Source organism: Thermobia domestica, chromosome 2 (genome assembly GCF_964235325.1).
Source record: "Thermobia domestica chromosome 2, izTheDome1.hap1.1, whole genome shotgun sequence".
Taxonomy (NCBI): Eukaryota; Metazoa; Arthropoda; class Insecta; order Zygentoma; family Lepismatidae; genus Thermobia; species Thermobia domestica.
In genome coordinates this window covers 285,339,714-285,363,044 of record NC_137455.1, presented here as the reverse complement: position 1 = coordinate 285,363,044, position 23,331 = coordinate 285,339,714, and the positions used below count along the sequence as shown (strand labels likewise).

At 35.2% G+C, this 23,331-nt stretch overlaps 1 protein-coding gene across 1 annotated transcript in view; it reads right to left on the bottom strand.

Moving 5' to 3' along the window:
- The window catches only part of LOC145678538 (uncharacterized), a gene marked incomplete in the record, with an annotated part of 652,003 nt that extends 637,705 nt beyond the window's left edge, over window positions 1-14,298 (bottom strand). The window contains 3 exon segments of the mRNA XM_081748800.1: window positions 6,378-6,428; window positions 11,484-11,773; window positions 14,205-14,298. Coding sequence (XP_081604926.1) covers window positions 6,378-6,428; window positions 11,484-11,757 — 325 coding nt within the window.
- Window positions 14,299-23,331: the final 9,033 nt, after the last annotated feature.

Sequence of the window (23,331 nt, the reverse complement as noted above, 5' to 3'; positions counted from 1 at the left end):
TGACATCGCGATATCAAATGTATTTGGTTAGGTAACTTTGTCTTAGCTAAACTTTACACATCAGTAACCGTCCAAATTATTTCACTAACCGATCACTAACTGAACATTTCAAACACGTCAAACCAGTGTAATAACATGAAGGTTAACCTCTCCTCCGCAGTCCTTAGTTATGCGTCCATACTTTGAGAGGCGGGCCAAGGGCCGGGCGAATGCCCGGGGCGCCAGGGAAAGAGGGGCGCCAAAACGAGCTTCAAAAATAAATTTTATAATGTGTTTTCTACCGACGTTTCTGGTTTATATTCTTGTAAAGTAATGGCAATTACATGTTCTTTTTCCATTTCACCATGGAAGAAGAGAGTTTCATAGTACTAAGGGGGCTGTATCGAAAAATGGAGAGAGGGCATGTAGAATAAAGAGTGGCTGGGAAGTAAGTATTGTTTGTTTGTTTGCTTGCGTTTAGCGTTCCACGATTATGCCTTAATGGCCAAGGGAGATGTGGATACTAATTATAGTGAAATCCGAACCACTTTTATCGTTCAACAGTAATCCACCGGGAACTGGACCCAGGACCACAGAAGGCAGGCGTGCTAGACCCCACTAGACCAAGCGGGGGGCCGAGTTCCTATTGTTTATAGCAGGCCAAATTCTTTGTGAAGCTTTTTTAGGTAATGAATTTCTTTTTGAAAAATGGGTTTAAAATATTAAAAACACTATGATAAAATGTAAAATATAGGCTAGTACTAGGGGGAGGGCGCCAAACAGTCACTTTGCTAGTGTGAAAATTTGGCCTGGTCCGCCCCTGCGTACTTTCTGTATATTTTTTGGCCTTGCAGCTTGTGCGGTCCCTACGCCACAGGGTTGCGGGAACGCTATTTACGCCTATGCTTCGAACGTAATTGAATAACTGCTTAAGAAATTCTATCATCAGCGTGGAAACGGGAATATATATTTTTCTAATAGTCCCATAGAACTTTCACTCAGAACGCGACATGCAATTTTTAGAGTGGGCTCTGCTAAGTAGAAGGAAGATCTGATGTTTCCTAAGTAAGTTCCTTTCAGAAAGGTTGCTATTTCTTTAACGGTGATGTAAATAAACATACTCATCGTTATTAGCCCGACAACAAACCATCCTGGACTAATCCCTCTAGAGCAATGATCGGCAAAAGTTTATTCTACCTAATTTTATAAGCGAATCAAGATGTGAAACATTTGTTAAAGAAAGCAATGCTGTGTATATACTGCCTTGTTTCTGACAAAATATAAAGTGCTTTGTAATCTTTAGACACTTTTAATATTCTTTTTCTCTGTTGTGTAGGGCAGAATCGAACAAATAAAGAAGAGGTAATATTACAGTCAAGGGGCGCTATAAATATATTAGGTATTTCTTTTGTTACCTATCCATAACGACCTAGGGTAGTCTTCGGTAGAATAAAAAATGCTACGTGATATTCCATTCATGAAGGAGGAAAGGATGCTCTAAATATATTTCTTATTCATTTTGTCTTCCCTGCTTCTCAGAAATTATATACTTTCTGTTGGAGGGTGCTGAAAAGAGAGGGGGGAAATAAAACGTCGTGCCCCCTCATACATTTTAAATTCTGTGACGTGGTTGCTCAAATTATTACTAAAGAAAGCACTTTAAACTAAGATGTCTAAAGTTGCTACATTATGTAAGTGTGGCATATTCAGGAATAATAATAATAATAATAATAATAATAATAATAATAATAATAATAATAATAATAATAATAATAATAATAATAATAATAATAATAATAAAATAATAAATATGAATGTCTTTGGAGAGCCGAAATTATGTGACACGAATCATTACATTTAGAGCTTTAAGATGAGTGGACATAGGGGAGGAAAAAACAGTATTTTTCTCTGTCTGACTCTCTAACGTTAAGATTATGTGCTGAAGGTAAGAAGCATCATCATTCTACAATAGGTTGCTTTTACGTAGAATACCAATTCTTGAGTTCTCCTCCTTCGGGCAACTTTCCTTATGTGGTAAATTCAAAACAATTTCAATTTAAGAAAAATATTTATAGGGAAAATTAAATATTTAATAGGGAAATCCGTTATCAAAATATCCAAACACGTAAATAAAAGACTATGTAGTGAGAAACATTGTGAAATTTATAAAATTCTCCAAATTAGAATTAACATTTACTAGGAAACATTCGTTATGCATCACTGAGCGTGTAGTGAGCAGTGAGCATAGGGGAAATAATTACGAAACTGTTTGCAAACAAAAATTAGACACACTAATGCAAATGCGACAACGACATTTTATCTTTTTTTTTTTTGGTATCGTCATGAGTTTTACACATATGTTACAATTTGATTCTTTCCCACATAAAAAAGTAACCATAGTGATAAAAATGACAACAGCACTTCCATGAGATTCCAACCCACTACCTTCGGCATACAGACTCGTTACTTTAACTAACTGAGCTATTCGTTTTCTTACGTGAACTGAACCTGTTCTACAGTAAAGACGATTTTTCATTACGATTTTGCTAAGAATTCGTCTTTTTCCATAGGTAATTTCCACTTTTGCTCTATCTATACGTTAATACTTAGAATCGATTCATATATTTGGAGTTCGCTGATAATGCATATAATAAGACATATTAGAAATATTTCTTTAATATTTTCGTTTGTAGATCTAATCCACGTTTCTCTCAATGACATAGATGTCACTGCTTCGTGTTGAATTGCAGAATTTCCTCGCGTTCTTTAAAATTTTCCATTTTAGCAGAGTTTGTAATTCTCGAGATTTCTGTCGATTTAATGTTTTTTGCTTCTAATTTATTTATTTTAAGCTAATATCTAACACAAATATTAAAAACGGGTTTGTTACTAACCTGTCCTGCTGGGGAAACCTTCCGAAATTTCGAACATATAAAGAAAACGAAGATATTTCAAAACACTTCAAAATAAAGAGACGCGTCATTTATTTTTCTCATAGTAGTAGTATGACTTGTCCATTTAAGGTTGACTTCTCTGGACTATTCTTTCTGCATAATAGTTTACAATTTTATCATGACTGAAATCAGAAAGTTTCTGCATTATTACATTGGAATAGTAAAGGTGTTTAATTTCTAAATCACTACAACTCCATTTTTTCCTTCACCCAGAGCAGTGATCTCTTAGAGTAGTGGCTTAAACGTTAGTTTCATAATATTGGGGACGCAAGTTCGATTCCGGGTGTGGCAATTCAGTAAATTTTAACAATCTACAAAACTGATACTTCTGATGTATACTAACATGAAAAATATTCAATTTCTCTTGGTATAAGAGTTTAGACAACTGCCTTGAAAGGTGAAATGCTAATAACACAAAATTACGTAATCTGTATAAACCTTCGTAACTGTCTGACAAGTAACGTGTCTGGAAAAGAATTGATGAGCACATAAGGCTAAACATGTTCTTACTGTTGTAGTATGGGCCAAAAATGACTTCAAAGGAATTGTTCGTAGCTGTGCACAAATTGCAAATTGTGATCGAAAATACAGCGCTAGCCGCGGGAATGATCCTATTTAAATGTCACATCACCTTTCTACCTAGAGGAAGATAAAAAAAAATGCATTACTGTTATCAGCTAACAAATCTTTATATTCCATTTCTTTTCATAAAATGATAATTGTATCTGTAAATCCGTAAACGTAATAATATTATTGCGTTCATGTGTAAACCTAAGAAACATGTGACATACTTTATATTTTTTCTGTTCCTATGAATACCTTCGAATATGTTACTTTTTCTTTCCATTGTGGTAATAATAATAATAATAATAATAATAATTATTATTATTATTATTATTATTATTATTATTATTAATATTATTATTATTATTATTATTATTATTATTATTATTATTATTATTATTATAGTCAAGGAATACCATAATTACAACACCAGTTACATAAACATTATCTTCCTGTTCAGAAAAAATACTAATTACCACGACGGGATTTGAACCCAAGTAGCTGTAATGAGGTTTTTCTACTTTCACAATGTCTTTTGAACAAATCGCCCCGACCGGAGTATTGTTTGCCACTTGCACCTCATGTCCTTTCGAAGTGTTCCAAATACTACAGGAACACGAACACATAAATACTGATGACAGTTAAAATTCCGACCTTGCTCTTGAGAGGAATTCGAATCCCTAGTGGATTGCGCCTCATGATCAGCAGTCTCATTATCATGTAGCCTCAATTTGCCACAAACTCCTCATATGAATATAAGAAAATAAACTAGTAGTTATGGAACATAAACATAGAACTGTCTATTTCTACAGGTGTTGATGAAATTTAAAGAATGTGAAAATAATTTCTGTCGTCTTTTCTTCTTTGGAAATTAGAAGTTATGTAAAAGACGAAATGTAATGTAAATCGGGACAATCCCTGCAACCGATGACCAGCGGCGTAACTTAGATTTTTTTTCTGAGGGGAGCAAGATTTAATTAGTTTATTTGGGCCCCTAGAAAAAGTTGTTCTTCTGATTCTTGGGTCCCCTCTTTCCAACTTTCTCTTAATTTTTATGGGCCTCAACGAAGCCTCTGGACCCTTTCGCACGTCAAGGTCTGCGGTTCCGTTAGTTACTCTCTGGGCCAATTCCATACATGACAAAATTATTATGGGGACAGTATTGATAAATCTCAAAGAAATACGAATAAATATTATTTCTAGAGCCCCTAATAGTTGACAGGTTTTACTGAAATGGGTCCAAGACTCATTATAGTTATATTTGCCTTTTGTGTGCTATTTCGTTTATGTAATGTAGCGCCCCTATTTGATGTTTCATTTCTAATTTCATGTTCGTATCGTATATGGAGTAAGAAAATTTTGTCTCAAAATGGGCCCCCTCGAACGGCGGGGAGCTTCACAAACTTATTTCCTGTAGTTGTTCTAGATTTGATATTTTCAGCTACTTTCAAGCATTTTCTGATTCATATGTGATCAGTGCTTTTATTTCTTTCATTATACAATATATAAAGAAAAAATATATATTACGTACACAGCAATATTGAGATTAACATATGATGTTCATTGGATAACACGCTCTGAACCAGAGAGATTGATCTCAGAATGGACAAATGTTTCGTGCGTCATCAACTCACAATTTTACTTCCATACAGACTTGACTCAGTGCTACCAACTATTGTCAGTGACGAGAAAAGTTACGTGTACGTTGGGTTACATCTGTCTATGCGTTCTCACAACCGCAAATGACCTGGACTCCAAGTAATGGAATTAAAGCGCTTAGGGAGGGGGGTTACTTTTGTGGCTGGCTGTACAGCCACCATAAGCTACAAGTGTAATTCATATGTCTTGCAATATTGTGTAAATACAGCTACACAGCATACCTGTAGTTACTATAGTGTACTGAAATCTGGTTAATATTTAAACAATAATCCCTCATGTAGGACTGTGAGCAATCACTTTCCTGTCAGTCCTTCGATTCCAAATCGATATCAAGTTTTGTGTTTATAGTTAAAGTTTCATTCGTTGCTGTTTCTACTTTTTGTTCCTTAGTGAAGCACCGTAATTTCAGTTAGTGCACCAGGGACCGAAACAGGTGGTGGGCCGAATGAGTAAGGTCAGGATATTCGCCAGGTATGACAAAAGCTCCAAATTATCAAGTTTCTTTTTTCAGGAGGCCATGCTTTTAGTTCATCAATGCATAACATTTCTAGCGTAGTACAGCACACATCTGCCCCAACTGCTCGAAACAGAGATTGACATGAATGTACCACTTTTAGAAAGGAACTCAAAGTGAATTATCCCTCGTAATTCTACAACATACTGAACGTAAGTATGTTTAACACTCTTCTGTTTGACGACCGGTTCTGAAAGTTAATGTTTGTTCAACCATTGTTTTTGCATATTTGGGATTTCGGAAAAAACACCTACTTTTTGTTCTATGTGACAATTCGTTTCAGGAAATCGACATCACGGCAATTATTGAAACATATCCACTCACATCTGGTCCTGAGTTGAGGTCAAGTCATAGGACACAACGTGGCAGCTTCTGACCCCCCCCCCCCCCCCCCCGATCGATCAAGGCGTGTTCACGAACTTGCTGATTGGGTTGTGTTACAATACTTATTACAACAGGGTTACAAGTACAGCATTCGCAAAATTACATATGTAAAGATAACATGTATAGCAAGAAAGAAACAATGGCCAGTGTTTCTTTTGTTAACATGTATAAGTCTAGAGACAGGTTACATTACAAACACGAAAGAAATAATGGAAATTCCAATGATTCAATATAGCTAGCTAGATTACATTAGATATTTGAAGTAGTTTGATTTCTTTGCATAATTCAAGTACACAAATATATCTAGATATTACAAAACTTACCAGAGGTAGTCCGTACAACAGATTCAATAAGATTATTTTGTTTCTCCTTCTCTGTAATAAAGAAAAGTTATTGTTATTAAAATAAACATAGTTATTTCTTAAATTTTAGTATTTTAATTACTAGGAAAAAGAATAATAAGGAAATAAAGATAAATAGAGGACAGAATGTATCCAACGGAAAAAAGTAAACTTTTAATTGTGCACGTGTGCAGCTAAAAAGTGAAAGTGAAAGCCGCACAAGTGTTACTTTTTAATGAAGGGGCGAAGCCTAATTAAAAGTTGATCTCCGGAGAGTATATAAGTGATGACCAACTCCCAAGCAGCCAGAAGGAGTGGAAGTCTAATGAAGACACAGTTATTCTGTTGAAATTGTTATCTGATTGTGTCTTTACATATTATCACATAGACTTGCTCAGTGTGTTATTGTGTATTAGTACAAAATGGAAACAAAGCCTGATAGAATTAGTTTAAAAAACACTGTTAATTACTCTAAGAACACAAGTAAAGCTTTAAATATTCAAACGTTATTAGATTTTGGTCTTGCATATAATTGATAATGACCATTTCTACAGTATGTCTAAATAATTTTTAGAACGAAATGAAATGAAACTTTTACGTCCCATAATTAAGCTCTTCTGGATAAAGGAGATGAATGATAAAGGCAAGTTAATGATGATGGAAGAACCTGTGGAATGACAGTGTGGAAGAAAATAGGAGTACCCCGAGAAAACATACAGACATAATGTTGTCTTCCACAAACTAATTTGGCCGAAAATCGATCCAGGTACCCCACATACCACAATTAATCGCTCTATCACTGAGCCACCTCCGCCCCCGAAACGTTTGTTTAACAATATCTAGAAGTTGAGAGGATGGAAATGGTTTAGGTAAGAGATTATTACATTTATGTGGACGGTTTTGACATTATACTTGTCCCGAAAATATGACTAAATGAGTATTTTAAATCGTAATGGCAATGTTTTATCATATAGTCGTAAATAATGTGTATTTGATCTCCTTGTCAAATGATGAAATCAAAATTCTGTTACTCTGTGGTAGTCGTGAGTTCTTCTGCATATTTATCTAAGTGCCATCTTACGTAACTTTACCAACAGTAAAACATTACAAATTCACAGACTATCGAAAGAAAATTGTTGGAAATCTTAAATTTTGTAACTACTAAATTTCTGTTTATGGGTTAATGTTCGGAAAATATTATTCTCTTCTATGTTCATTGTTTTAAAACTTTGTCATGTACAGAACTATTTATATAGTAACATTGTATTAGAATTTTCATGAAACTAAATGTCCTAGTAATCAATAACGTAACACCATTTTGAACACTCCTTTGGCAATTGATGTTAACAAACATACGTATTAACAAAATGCAATGATCATTAGTTATACTAGTTCTTAAATGTTATTTAACTTTGCTCGTTGAAAATAAAATTTTAAATTAAACAAAACCAAAATACAGTCTATCGTTAATGGTGAATAAAAACATTAATATAAAATGTGAAGTTTCAAGGAGAAACCAACAAATAACACAAATTAAAAATTTTGTTGGAAGAATATGTCATTTAATAATCCACTCTTTGTACTTCATGTGGTATATTCATTTAGATGTACTCGCTGAACATCTTGAAGTTATAAATGCTTTAAATCATTACATTATAGAAACAATAAATAAAATAAAATAAAACTAGATGTTCAAGTGGTGTTTTAATTTTCTTCAAAAACAGTTACTTCGCAAATTCCTGTTCCTTTTAAATTCATTTATTGAAAGAGAGATAAAATAAAACTAAATATAATACAATACATACTTCTGAAATAATACAAACATAAAAATTCCAATATTTAACCACTTTTAATTTAGCCAAATAGAAGAAATAAAGTTATTTGGATGAATATTATTAACAAACAATTACCTTTCTTACATTTATATGATGAATCAGTTATTTGAAAGAAGTAGCCTAAGGACAAAACATACGTAGAATGATTTGTAAAGGTAACCAAGAAAGTTCTTTGCTTTCCCACCCACCACGTTCGAACATCGATATGTTGCCTAAGACGTACCTGGAAGATCAAACATAGTCCCCATCTGCATCGACGACCTTGTGCCAACGTTCTGGAAGGCCATGGATTCCATCGCGATAGAACTTGGTGGACAGTGACGCGAAGAACGTATCAAGTGCATTTTGCACCTTACTAGGGATTTGAACTGGCGTCCTCTAAGGTAACTGTCCAAGGAATGGAACAGGTGATAATTGGATTGTGTAATGTCCGGGAAGTATTACAGATGGAATAGTGTTTTCCGTTTAAGGCGTAGATTGGTGTCTTGGATCATCATAGCCACGTGGGGCTCAGCGTTGTCCTATAACAGGAGGGCCCTTGTGCGATTCAGAAGTGAGTTTTTCTTGAACATGGCTCAACTGCTGACAGTACACAGTTCCATTCATTCTCCGACCAGCTGGTAGCAATTCCCGATGCACGATACTACGCGTTGTACACCAAACACACAGGAAGACCTTCGTCTGGCGCAGTGCTGGATTCGACTGTTTGGAACCTGTTCACGTGATGCTAACCAATGATGACGGCGCCACAGAGCTTCGTACAGGACCCACTTCTCTACCCATATCAACATATTGTCCAGAAATGGTTCTTTCCTCAGACGAATCAGCAAAAAACACAGATGTCTGTTCACGTTGCCTTCTGGCCCGGAGTCAAATCATGTGGGATCAATCGACTCAACTTCTAGTCTTCCCAAGTTGATGGAAATGCTGCTGCCAAATGTCTTCTCAACTCACACTGAATTCTAGTCCTATTCCCTCACATATCTGGCCACTGTTCGCCTCAATTGCTCCCTGAAGGTCTTCATTTTATACATAGTCATTTTATTTTGGTATTCTGGCACGTGGTACGTCTTTGAGTGTTTCGTCACCATCCTTAAACTTGTTACACCACCGGTGCACTGTCCGCGTTGTCACGACACCCTCCCCAAACGCCTGGCACATATTCCGCACTGCTGCAGCGGCGTTTGACCCCAGTTTGAACTCGTACACCTTACACGCCCTTATGACACACCGTGGAGGTTCCATGTTCACTCTGTCCTTACGCAACTGCAGGGTGTAACTGAACTGCCAAAACCAGACAGTATGTTCGATATACCTCCACCAACAACTGACCTTTCCCTAATCTCCATTTGCATTCAACTTACGATGTGATGGCCAATTCAACACAGAATTCAACAAAAATCGGTAGAACTTTCTTCGTTACCTTTATACTATCTTGGAAAGATACGACTTAGGGAATTTCTTATTTATACAATTAAGCAATATATATGAGAGACTCACTTTAGATAACTGCCAACAGAGAGCTAGTGCATAGTATAGAGTTGTCTGCAATGATCCATTGAAATTCGGCAAATATTTACCTCGAAAACTACTAAGTTTGAATTTGCAGAAATAAATTACATTTCGTGGAACGAAGAGAACGAAGTGTAAAAAGTTTTGAATTGATGTTATCTGAGACGGTGAATTTTGAAAAACAACATTGGATACCTGGTTTGTAGTTCAGCGTTTCTTTCACTACTGGGGTTACACGAGAAGTGGACCAATAGTTTAAGGTGGAGCCCGAACCAGCGCAATACGAAAAAATTTCTATGTTACCCCATCAATAACTAGACTGCAATAGAGGCGCGAGTTTTAATCACTAGACCAACGGGAAATCCTAAGGATTTAGCATTCGTAAACATTTTCTTCGTGCACCATTATTATATCAAAAATCACAATCCTACTTCGGACATCAACTGTAGGCCACTGATCTGTTTCTCTTTTTGTATTCAAAGAAGCTTTAACAAGAAAGAATCGTCTTTGGTTCGCACTTGTGTAAGGAGTAACACTTAGTCACGTTTTTACGTAATGCATAATGAATATTTTTTAAGATAAATATGATGTAATACTGAACAGATATTACAATTTTGTCAGGAAGGGTGTGGTGATCTTTCTCATTCGGCTAAAAAAATAATTTCCAGGTTTATAATTAAAAATAAACAAACTTTTATAGAAACTACAACCCATATTGACATTTATTCTACCTATCATACTTACACTGCTACACTTCTATAAATATAAAGGTTATTAATTAACTCATTCTAATTAAATTTCAAAGTTGCTTAGAAAGGGGAATAATTTCTTGTTTGATAACTATACCTTTACATGATTGCACAATTTAATCAGATTTAGGTGGCTCCCTGACGGAATATTGAAAGAGTTTAAAGTCCTTTTACGAAATCAAAAGTGAATATTTATTGATCAAAATGCATGAATTATATTGCATTCTCATACGTTATTCAATGTTCTGAACACACAAGATTTTATTACTCAAATGATGGAAATAACTAGAACAATTACAGAAGTAGAACAATTACAGAAAAATTAAGTATAATTTGTATAATAAGGGAACATTAGGTGTATCTTGTTAGGAGGCATATACAGGGTGTTTCAAAACAAAGCCGACAACGTTTGGGAAGTGATTTCTGACACCAAGATAAGACAAAAAGTATAGACTAACCAGGGGCACAAATGCTTCCTTTCGGAGTTATAGGTGCCGAAAACGTGAGAAATGAAATTTTTATAGGTTCATAGCTCCAAAACTATGAAATCTACTGTAGTCGGGTCAAGACTTCACTTAGGAACCAGTATGTGTTCTATTCAAAAATCCATGTTTCAGAATCCTATGGTACTTAGGCAACAATTTTTATAGATGTACGTAGTGAATACTTCAAATTATATGCCCATAACTAAACTCCCTCTATAATAATGGTCGCGGGAGTACCTTAGGATTCTGAAACATGTATTTTTGAATAGGGCACATATTAGTTCTTAACCGAAGTCTTGAGCCGACTATGGTAGGTTCCATAGTTTTGGAGCTCTGGGCCTTTAAAGTTCATTTTTTTCCTACTTTCGGCAGCGTATAACTCCGAAACGAAGCATTTGTGCACCAAGGTTGGTCTATACATTTCGTCTTTCCTTGATGTTAGGAATAACCTCCCAAACGATGTCGGTGTTGTTTTGAAATACCCTGTATATACAATCTTGGACATACCTAGTATAGAAGCTTCAACATGTAAATGCTTTCCATTATCCCCATCTTTGGTTTCTGCTCTTTCAGCTGCTACTACAAACGTCTTTGGTACTTGTCCATTAATATCAGCTTTTAAATTTGTAATCCATTTGCCTTCATCGTCCTTCTGGCCTTGTAATTCTAAGGTTAACTTTTTCTCACCTCTTTCAGACGGGGCACCTTTACAACTTAGAGTAAGCCATCCCATTATGAACAATGAAATCATTGGAACAGCATACTGCTTCGTCGTTACCATTTTTGATAACCAATATCTGTAATTTGAAACAAATATACTGAATTATAACATGTTGAGTATAAACTCCGTAACTATGGTACTGTAATTACTATCTAAATGAATAATTTATTTTAAGTTACTAAGAGTTAGGAATGAAGAACAACGAATGATAATATTGTGTTATATGTATTTGGCTGGATAATTTCCTGAACGTTCGAAGCTGCATAACACCTTCTAATGAGAAAAATATAAAAGAAATGTTTGAGTCTTATACTCTTATTTTCTATTGAATACATCTCAAATAATGAAAGTGGAAAACATATATTTAGCAAATAATGAACAAAGAAAACGGAAAAGAATAATTAGCAATCGGAAAGATAATTTTGATGAATACCATTAGAAGCACTTAAATCTCAGTGTTTGTCGAACTGTTTAGTTTTAGCTTTTGGTATACTTTGTTTTGAGTTTGATTTCCTAGGAGCTAGTTACAGTTGATGAATGGAATGGGATAGATATTTTCGTCGTTCGACTATTCCTATCACCAATAGTAAATCTAGCGCAATATGGCACTTTTAGTAATACAGCAACCATTATTTTCAACTCTATCATGTGAATATATAGTTAGCATACTAGGCTTAGGCGTAGGAGCCTCTAGTTCCATTTGCAGTAGACTTCATATACTACACTTATCGTTTAAAAAAGTAGATTCATGTCTCAAATAGACTTGCTGCTGAAAGACTATACTACAATCCAATCAACCAATAAATAGAAACCAAGTACCCATGGCTACTATAAGTATTATTATTATTATTATTATTATTATTATTATTATTATTATTATTATTATTATTATTATTATTATTATTTAGTTTATTGTTCACAACAAATCTACAGACACAAGTGCGCCAAGAGTAACACAAAGCACGAGGTGTCTTTCATGAGGTATCGAACCTTTAGTTGGCAAAAATGCATTTATTGATTTCAAAAGCCGAAAGACTTATCCCCTTCAAAGTAGTTTCCTTGGTAATGCACACACTTCTACCAGCGCTCCCGCCATTCTTGGAAAAACTTCTGGAACGCAATTTTTGCAATGATGAGCAACCGTGCCGTCACATTGTGCATGATGTCTTCTCTTGACTCAAATTGGGTCCCTTTTAGTAGCATTTTCAGCTTTGGAATAACCAAAAGTCACATGGAGCCATATTGAGTAAATAGGGAGCCTGACGTTGCACAGGAATGTTGTGTTTGGCGATGAAAGCCTGAATCAAATTTCGTGGACCTTCTCCTCATGCCAAAATTCTTGGTCAAAATTAAATATACCGATCCGATTGCATGGTTTCCACAGCTTTTGGCAAATGTAATGCAATATAACTGCTCAAGTTTCTCTATCATGATGCAAAAAAAAAAAAAAAAAAAAAAAAAAAAACTGAAATCTGATGACCGTTCACTACACTTCTTCACTCGTTGGCCGACTACCAAGAACTTATGCTTTCTGCATACGAGGAAGAGAATCACAACTGTATATCAGTGTCCCTTCTACGTCTACACTGCAGGGGGCTCGGTGGCTCAGTGGTAGAGCGTTCACCTCCTGTGCTTGGGGTTCCTGGTTCGATCCCAGCTCGCGCCGTGTGGACTTTGTGGGGGATAAACATCGTGCTCGTGGGTTTTCTCGGGGTTCTCCCGTTTCCTTCCACTTTCACCCGTTCTCCTGTTCTCGGGGTTCTCCCGTTCCACCATTTCATTCATCTCTCATCATCACCGTCTCCTTTAGCCTAATGGCATAAACGTGGGATGTAAAACTTAAGAATTTCATTCATTTTTCATTTCATTTTTAATTTACACTGCAGAAAGTCTCCCGCGCTTTGTTAGTTTATGCGGGAAAATGTAAGTTGCGGTATTCTTTAAACACATTTTGTAAGATAGAATCATTTTATATAATAAAAAAGGAGCTGTTTATATATAAAAATAATAATAATATAAGAAAGATACTAAATACGTCAGTGATGAAAGATAGACGAATAAGGAATAAACATGTAATATGTCGTAAATAATCGTAAATAAACCAATAAGAAAAATGAATAAAAATTACAAGAATGAACCTAGAAAAACAACTAAACATATAGAGAAAGGCATACAAAAGTACTATTAAAGGATAATATATACAAGTATTAAAGGTATCTATCGGAACAAGATTAAGAACTTTTGAAGTGCTTACAGAATTGAAGTCGAATCGTTGGAAACTTATAATAGCCTAGTGGATAGCGAACGCTCACGTTGTACTTGTGGTTGTGAAATTGATTCTCGATGAGAGGGTATTAAAATTTTAACGCGTAATGTTGGTACGACTTCAAATTTAAACTTTAGGCCTGTGTCATATTAATTAGCCTCGGTGCTGCAAAAGGGAATGTAAACTTCTTTAAGTAACAATAAATAATACACAAAGAAAAAAATAGTAGCAATTAAAATACCTAAAGCTTTCTCCTTGTTCAATCGATTCACTTGCCTTAGAAAACAGAAGAATTGATTCTTACAGCAAAGTACATACACAGTATAGAATATTTATGATGCAAATATATTGCAAATAGATGAAAATGTATTTATATACGTAAACTAGGTATCTAATCTTTCGCATACAAACGTATGGTAAACCCGAGGTATCATTAATTTGTGTTTTATCTTGAGGGGCAGAAAGGAAGTTTCTCGTACAACCGATAGAAAAATTATAAATAAATAATAGCCCATAATTCGGAAAGGAAATGAGTTTCGACCTTACATGTGTGGTTTTAATTGATTAATTATTTAGAAGTAATTGTTCCCAGAAATGTTTATATATAGTTTATTGACATTATCATTCTGCCAGAGTTAGAGTCATTAAGTCATCCATATAATCTAACTAGTTGATAATTCTGACGTAAATTAACAACGCGTACAAGAGATAAGAGCTGGAGGTTACTACAACGGAACGAACGAAACATCATAAAGCAAGTAATAAAAGAGAAAACTAAGATATTTACATTAAAAATAAAGTGTATCAAGGAGTAAAAGACAACAACGCATGGAATAACTATTTCAATAATACTGAAATGAAATTAAATTAAATTTCTCGTTTTATGCCCGGGAAATAAGGAGGTGGGAGAAACAGAAGAGGGACGAGATAATATAAGCATGATGTTTCAACAACAAACTCAGTCGGTATAGACAAGTCAAGGAACCCTAGTAGCAGAAGTGACTGCGCTGCTAAGCCACCCGTCTCTTATAAGAATACTGAAAATAGTATAAACTTGCATTTATATAGTAGTAGCAATATCGTTTCGTTTGGGGTAGGTTTTCAAACTATGAACCTTTGATATTAATCCATTACTTACAGATAAATCATTGAGATAACATCAGATTGAATCTATTCTTGGGAAAATAGCAATGAAATCAACGTTGCCTTTTAAATCAGCAGAAAAACGACTGAATTGCTCGAAGTTATTTTCTGAACATAGTAAATTCCTCGAGGTAAGGTTTTATCGTGTCATTTTAACAAAACGAGAGACTTAAGTGAAGAAAAGAGGTCAAGAACTATACCTGGAACAGATTATTTCATGAGTTCGTCATATATGCTTAGAAACAAATGAACGCGTGGCCTAGCGCTCTCGTAAATTACTCTTTGCAAAAAAGAAATTGGAATTTCTAAATTTACCTTTAGAATATAAACATGAAATCACGGTTCACTCCCTCAATGTCACGGGAAAATAGCTGAAAATTCTAAAATGAATTCTTGAACATACATAACACTTTTCTCTGGTCGTTCATAACTGGTCTGTATCCATGGGGACCTTGGGGCGGTCCCTCTAAATTTTTACTGCCCCCTAAAATTTTCACAATAGGGTGCAAATGAACTATAATATGGTTGAATCGGATCCCCCTAACTACTACCGCTCTCCTTTTGGGCTACATGCTTGGGCTGGCTACTGGCTTGGAACATCATGTCACTTTCTTTAAAATGATGTGCTAAGGAAATATTGTGGTTTTAAGAATATACGCCAAAAGTAAAATATCACACAAATAGCTAACTTTAGGAAGAAAAAACTCTGCATATAAACTCAAAATTTAAGAAAAGTTGGACAGGAGTAACAGCACAAAAAAAATTATCTTTTAGGGAGCGAATGTGGCAAAACACACACATACACACACACACACATATATATATATATTATATATATATATATGGTAGTGTCAAGCAGTCCTTGACCTGGTCAGAGGAAAGATAAGTGTGACCATTCGTACTCACCAGACGCTGTTGGCGTTGCGGCGTCAACCCAGCGTCGTGAGGACAATTGGAAAGCCACTTGAAAAAAAGTAGCGAACTGCAGTCTAGGAACCCAGCAATAATATAAGAGTTGTTGCGCCAGGAATTTAGTTATCATTATTATTGAGTTTTACGTCCTACGATTATGCCGGTTAGGCTAAAGGAGACGGTGATAATGAGAGATGAGTGAAATGGTGGAATGAAGAAAGTGGGAGGAAACGGGAGTACCCCGAGAAAACCCATGAGCACGGTGTTTGTCCACCACAAAGTTCACTTGGCGGGGGCTGGGATCGAACCCGGGACCCCAAGCACCAGAGGTAAACATTCTACCACTGAGCCACCGCGCCCCCAGTTATCATTATTATTATTGCTAATAGTAATAATATTATCAATAGACTTAATAAAGATTCTATCTGCTCTGCTCGTACCTGAGTACATTATTTCTAACTTTATGATATAGTTAGGCAGGTCAATAATTGGTCAGTTTCTTTCTAATATGATTCATTACGCGTATGAAAACCGGACAAACTATAAATTAGGATACTACACACAGGAAATTAATAATGATAGCTTTATTACTCACAAGACAAATATTAATCTGCATACATTAATAAATACGAGAATCTAGATATATATAAGAATCTAGATACTTAATAGAAAGCTTTTTAACCATTTCCTTTCTTACAGAAAAAAGTTTTAAATTGTCATTATCACAAATGGCCTGTCGAATAATAATAATAATAAGAAGAAGAAGAAGAAGAAGAAGTTGACCCAGGTCATTCAACAAAGTTGCAAAATGTATTTCATGGAGACAAGGATCATGTTGCCATCGAGATAGTTCAATCGCCCTCAGAAAGTGAGGAAAACGAAAACTAGGACATGTTTTAAACTCTTGAAGTCGTAAGTTCCAATTGTTTATTTTATCTATTTATGTGAGAATTTTCAAAATAATATTCAATCAGGTCTTATATAGTGTTTTATGTGAGATCGATTCTAAGTTGCATGAAGGGCATAAACAAGAAATAATAATAAATAATAATAAATAATAATAATGTTATTTATAAAAGACTAACACTAGTGCATCACACTAACTCCTAATAGTAAATCACGTTCATGCTCATTGCAATAATATAATGCAATAATTTAAATTTAAGCAGTTATATTTGTGTAACCGCAAGTTCGTTGGTCGGATAACTAAAAGAAAGTGTATGCAAACAATTAGAGCTCTTAATTAAGTATGATTTTAACCGGTAATTAGTGCTTGAACTTTTCGGGTAAACAGGTACCCGTCCGATATCCGTTGCATTTCGTTTACTCCATCCTTGTACCTGATAAACCCATTTGACAAGTTTGGCCTGTTTGAACCGTTTGACGCGACAAACTCGTTACGAGCTCGGACATGATAATTAGAACAATTTGTGTTACGATAATAAGGTGAAACAAAACACCATTTACAATCATGATAGACTAAGATTGTTTTCATATAAATGTGGGTATCAGGGCAACCTCATTCATACGGGTAAATCGGGTGAACCTAATTCATACGGGTAAAAATACAATATCGGTCCAACAGACGGTCCAGGATCGATTTTATTTTCCGAGCATTACCGGAAATGCACAGTAGTCCGGCCAAAAATATGAGCATATAATCATATTATTATTATTATTATTATTATTATTATTATTATTATTATTATTATTATTATTATTATTATTATTATTTATTTATTTATTTATTTATTTATTTATTTATTTATTATTTAATATTATTATGTTAACTGGAAAGAAAATTTCTTCGTTGAATAACCTGTACGCATTTTATTCCTATTTTGAATGGTTATTCTTGTTTTACTTATCTGCTTATTGGTTTGCAACACTCAGTACGGAGAAGTTCCAGCATTAATTGTTTACCCTGGCTACGAGGAGAACGGCTAAACTTTTGTAATACCGGCAATATCCAACTGGTTTAGAAACCACAGGTAGCTGGCAATAACAATTTGACAATTTTACTGTTGATAAGAAAACTTGGTTTAGTTTTGGAAACTATTAAATCATCTGTCATATGAAGGACGAAGGGGGAGGGTCAATTTTGCGTGCGTTTGTAAAATTTATTTTTAATCTCCAGAAATGTTTTTTAAGTTGTTTAATGACTTCTGCTAATAAATATCAGTTCTAATTTTAAATTTACACTTCTTTGGTCGCTTTCGAACATTTTTTTAAAAATTTAATCTTCCTGTACAACCTCATTGTTGCACGAAAAGTACACAGATAATAGTTCTAAGCCGCTAAACATGCTCGGAAAAGTGTTGCGCAATAACAATATTTTTTGTTCCCTGTTTTCTTCGTTCTTCTCAGCATGTTCAATTATTACAACACTGCCATATTATAAAGTGTATAAAGAAAGAAATTTGTTTTTAATTGCTTTCTTTTCAGATGGTGCGAAATCCTCATCCAAGTACTACTAACAAAGCAAACTGGACAGAGGGCCAACTGAAGGCGACGTTGGACGCTGTGAAAGGGTGAAAAAAAATCTGAGAAGATATCACACCTTTTGGCATTCATGAAGATATTATTAGAACAAGATTAAGAAAAGGAATTTTTGTGGACCTACAATAGGAAGGAAGCCAATGTTTACGCTGCAGCAAGAAGAAATCAAGCGCCATATGATGACATTGTCGAACCTCTTCTATGGAATTACTTTAATCAAACTTATTCCAATTGCCTTTCAAGTTTCAACACTAACAAGTTATCGAACTGTTATCGAAAACTGAGATGACTGGTAGAGCCTGGGGTAAAGTATCTTTGACACACAATCCGTCAGAAAACCAGAAACAACAACTCTAGCAAAAATTACAGGCTTCAACAGAGACGCAGTGAACAATTTTTTGACAACTGCAGACAACTTATGGTCAAACACCGCTTCCCTCCTTCTAGGATTTTTAGCATGGATGAAACGGGAATCACAATAGTTCAAAAACATCAGAGAATTCTTGCTCCAAGAGAGAGGACGAAAACAAGTTGCAGTAGTAAGAGGTTTAGAAAGATTAAGAAACATTACAGTAATGTGTGCAGTGAGTCCAACTGGAATTTATGTTCCTTCGCTCTTTGTTTATCTAAGACAAATTAATTACGAACAGAAACAAAAAAAAACGCATGGATCTATATACACATCTTTAATAAATGGATGGTCAAATGAAGATACCTTCATGCTTGGTTTAAACACCTGGTAGAGATTACTAAACTATCTGTTCAGGATCCCTTTCTTCTCTTTATGGACAATCATCGAAGCCATACATCACTTTGATATGCGAAAGCAAATGGCGTGATCATGCTTTTTACTACCACATTGTAGTACTAAATTGCATCCTTTAGATGCTTCAGTGTCCAGTCTATCGTCTTGTAAAATATGGTATATATAGAGCTTTATTTTAAATAACACTGCAATAATTTAAAATTATATTTACTATTTATGAATATACTATTTTCGTTTCATTCTGTTTTCGAAATTACTGTTTCTGATACTTCTTCATTAAAACTCCCATTACGGTCCAATACAGATTTTTTTCTGGCACTTTCATCAGATGAAGCAGCACTGCAACTTAGGCTATACGATACGATTAGAATAAGTGGAATGGAAATGACTTCTCTCTTTATGTTTGCCATGTTTGATAGTTCGATAGTCTGAAAATACATTAATAAATCACAGAAAAAGTATAACGATTGGTATACAATTTTATCACCACAAATGTACTGCACAATCATCAATATAAACTTTTATATTACATACAAATGCCCTACGCCCTATATGATGTCCTGTGTGTATGTAATATTTTAATATTTACCTACTACTGTACAGTAGATCTCACAATTTAACGAAAGGAAAGGAAAGGGAATATAGTTTTGAAGCTGATTCATTTCACATAAATATATTTTATGAAATATACTTATGTAAGTCAGAGAAGAACACATCTACGGAAGTAAAGATGAAGGCTATAGTTGTATCTTGCAACGATAAAATGTATTTTAGCTTTATAATGAAATGAATATAGGTATACTTGTATATGTTAAGAGAGGAACTTTTAAGAGTTTTTGTCTACTCTTAAATTTAGTGCTCCGAAAGATGTAATAAAGCAAAGCAAGTCCGAATAAACACTGGAAATTGATTATGGCCAAAATAATACGGTTGATACACCTTTCAATTCGGAATTTTATATATTTTTAGACAATTATCCGATAAATAGAGAGCTTGATATGTTGGTTAACCACTGAGTATTCTTAAAGAAGATCTGAGTGATCATTAACTTCATACATTTACTTTTGTCGTGTAAAGCCAAGTTTATTTGTTAATCCCCGTGAATGACAGCTTGATATTGTCAAAAGCCATGTTGGTATTGTACATGTAAAAATAGTAATTATGCAAACAATTTGTCATGAAAAACAAGAGAGTGATATTATATATCCTGCTTATTGTTTAGTAGACTATAAATAACATTTGAACTAATAAATAAATCTTCAAAAATACGTACATTTCAAATCGTATTGCAAGTGAATACCAACAATAAAGTCTCAGTGCATAAAGCAAATAATAATAGCTTGATTAGGAATACCTTTTAATACCGTCTCTAACACGTCTTACAAAGTTGTTTATCTGAGTAAAGTGTCAAACCGAATTAGACATAACTTATACAATGAATACAAATCTCAGAACTAGAGGTGAGGTAAATGAGCAATGTTAAGTTTTGATACGCAGATATGTGTCTAGACCCAAAAAAATAATAAGCAAAGACCTTTAGAGTATCATTCAAGCAAAGACCAAATCAGCCTAAATTCTGATGTCACAGATTAACCTGCTGTGGACTCAATTGAGACATTTTTGAATTGCCGTGTTTTGTATACTAGCATATGAAAAATTACCGTTTTTGTACTGATGACACGATAGACATTCTTCAATCACATGAAATCAGTTAATGGCAGAAAGAACATCCTGATCAGCAGCCGCTCTGACTTTTGGAATTACATGCCCCAACAGCTCTTGGAAGTATTTTACTCTTATTTAATGTATTATTTTTCGGGCTCGTTTTTCCAAACATCATATACTTTTTGGTGTATATGGTGGATGGAATATTTTCTTAAAATGAATCCAGAATTTCTCAATGTGACGGATTTGTGGCATATTTGATGGATTGCGCTCTTTGCGCAAAAACTGCACTCCAGCAGCTGCTGTGTTCCTATTGCATAGTCTGATGAGCTAAATCAGGCCAAAAGATGTAATCACTATTCGGATAGTTTTCTTTGATGAACAGGATAAATCTCTTTCGGATACATTCAGTTTGATATATATTTTGATTAATTGCACCCATTGATTGCTTATGAAAATATGGTCGAGAATGACCTTTTCTGCTTATTGCCATCCAGATGAATATTTTCTGTGAAAACTTAGTTTTGACCTTAAATTTTACTGATTCAGGGACTGGAATATGACCAGATTCAAAGTACTTCATGTTTCCACTAATATCATACCCATTCATATCAATATAATGTTTTATTACCCATGAAAACAAGAGTATCATTCAGTGATACAATCTTCTGTTTAATTTTTTTCGTCATAATCATTTTTTTCTTTTTTCCCTTCTCTTTTTTGATTGAAATCCCATCTTTGAACTTTTTTAATTATCTGTACTCAGTTGCACGACTAAATCCTATTTTTTGAAATTGCTTCACGACTTCAGCGCCAGAGAGTTCCGTATTCCTCAACACGAAATCTCGAATACGAGTCCAATTGACTTCCGCTTTCGACGGCTGCATCTTTCCCACTCAGTGTCTCCTCAGCTGGTACTACCTATAATCGCATATCAAAGGGCGTAATGTATGAAACAGTGCAGTCTGCTCGGATGTGTGTGTCATGAGTAATATATGTTCAAAATAGTGTCTCATTTGAACCCACAGCAGCTTAATTACTTTCACTTGCTAAAATCGTATTATCTGATTTACATTGAATGCACTGACAAAATGTAGTATAGCATTTTACACGTGAGGCATGCGCCCAATTTTACAGTTGGTGCATTGTACCCACCCAGATCCTGGTTTTAAATTTGAATATGGTCTAAAGTAGGGATGGCCAGAACCGGTTCTTGGTGGAACCGGTTTTCGGGTCTGAACGGATCCGGTTCTAGAAGATCCGGTTCCGGAACCGGCTTTTCGGATCCAGGTCTGGAACCGGTTCTTCGGATCCAGGTCTGGAACCGGTTCTTCGGATCCAGGTCTAGAACCGGTTCTTCGGATCCAGGTCTGGAACCGGTTCTTCGGATCCAGGTCTGGAACCGGTTCTGAAAACAGAACCGGTTCCTCGCGGAACCGGTTCCGCTGGAACCGAAACTTTGTTACCATCCCTACCTAAACGCGAGCTGCTGGCAAGCTGTGAACAGTATGCTAAATGAAATGGTGGAAGCTACAGGCAGGCTCCCAGACGGCGGCAGCTTGTCTCATTTGGCTAAATAAACTGGGTAACTGGCAAACTCACTGCCTAAACAGGCAAACTGGCCAACTCATTTGGCTAAACACCCACCCAAGCAGCACACCGACGTCGAAAAGACGTGGTTTTTTTGGTGTAAAACACCGTAAAATACACCGAACATGACGTGACTTACACGTCTTTTCCCACGTGGAAATGTCCGGGAATATGACGTGATTTTTATGACGTCTTTTTCACGTCATAGAATATGACGTGATTTTTATGACGTCTTTTACACGTCATAGAAATGACGTGTAAATCACGTCTTTTTTACGTGATTTCCACGTGTAAATCACGTCTTTTTCACACCCTTTATGTGAATTGGGGGGGGGGCGTTCTCGAAATGAGGCGGCGAGAAGCAAAGGGGTGTAAGTGATATTTGCAATAAAGTACGGAGGTCTCAAAAATGGATTCTGCACAGCTAAATATACAAACTGGATGGTGAAGCTCGTCGCAGTCAAATAGAAAGTCTACCCATGAATGCTCTACTCCGAACTTCATTATGCAGTTTGTATATTTTGCAATGCAGAATCCATTTTAGAGACATACATACTCTATTGAAAATGTCACTTACACCCCTTTGCTTCTCGCTACCTCAAATGTCATGGAAGTCTGACAGGATTGTTCAGTTCCAAATGTCAAAACCATTAGAAATTGATGTGCATCCGCAGTTTTGATATTAGGAATTTCAATCCATGTACTACCTCGATTATTCGCCACACTTTTGAGGCTATTTATCAGCCCCTATTCAACCGTTTTGCACCAAAGTTAGTGGTTAGGCTACTAGAGC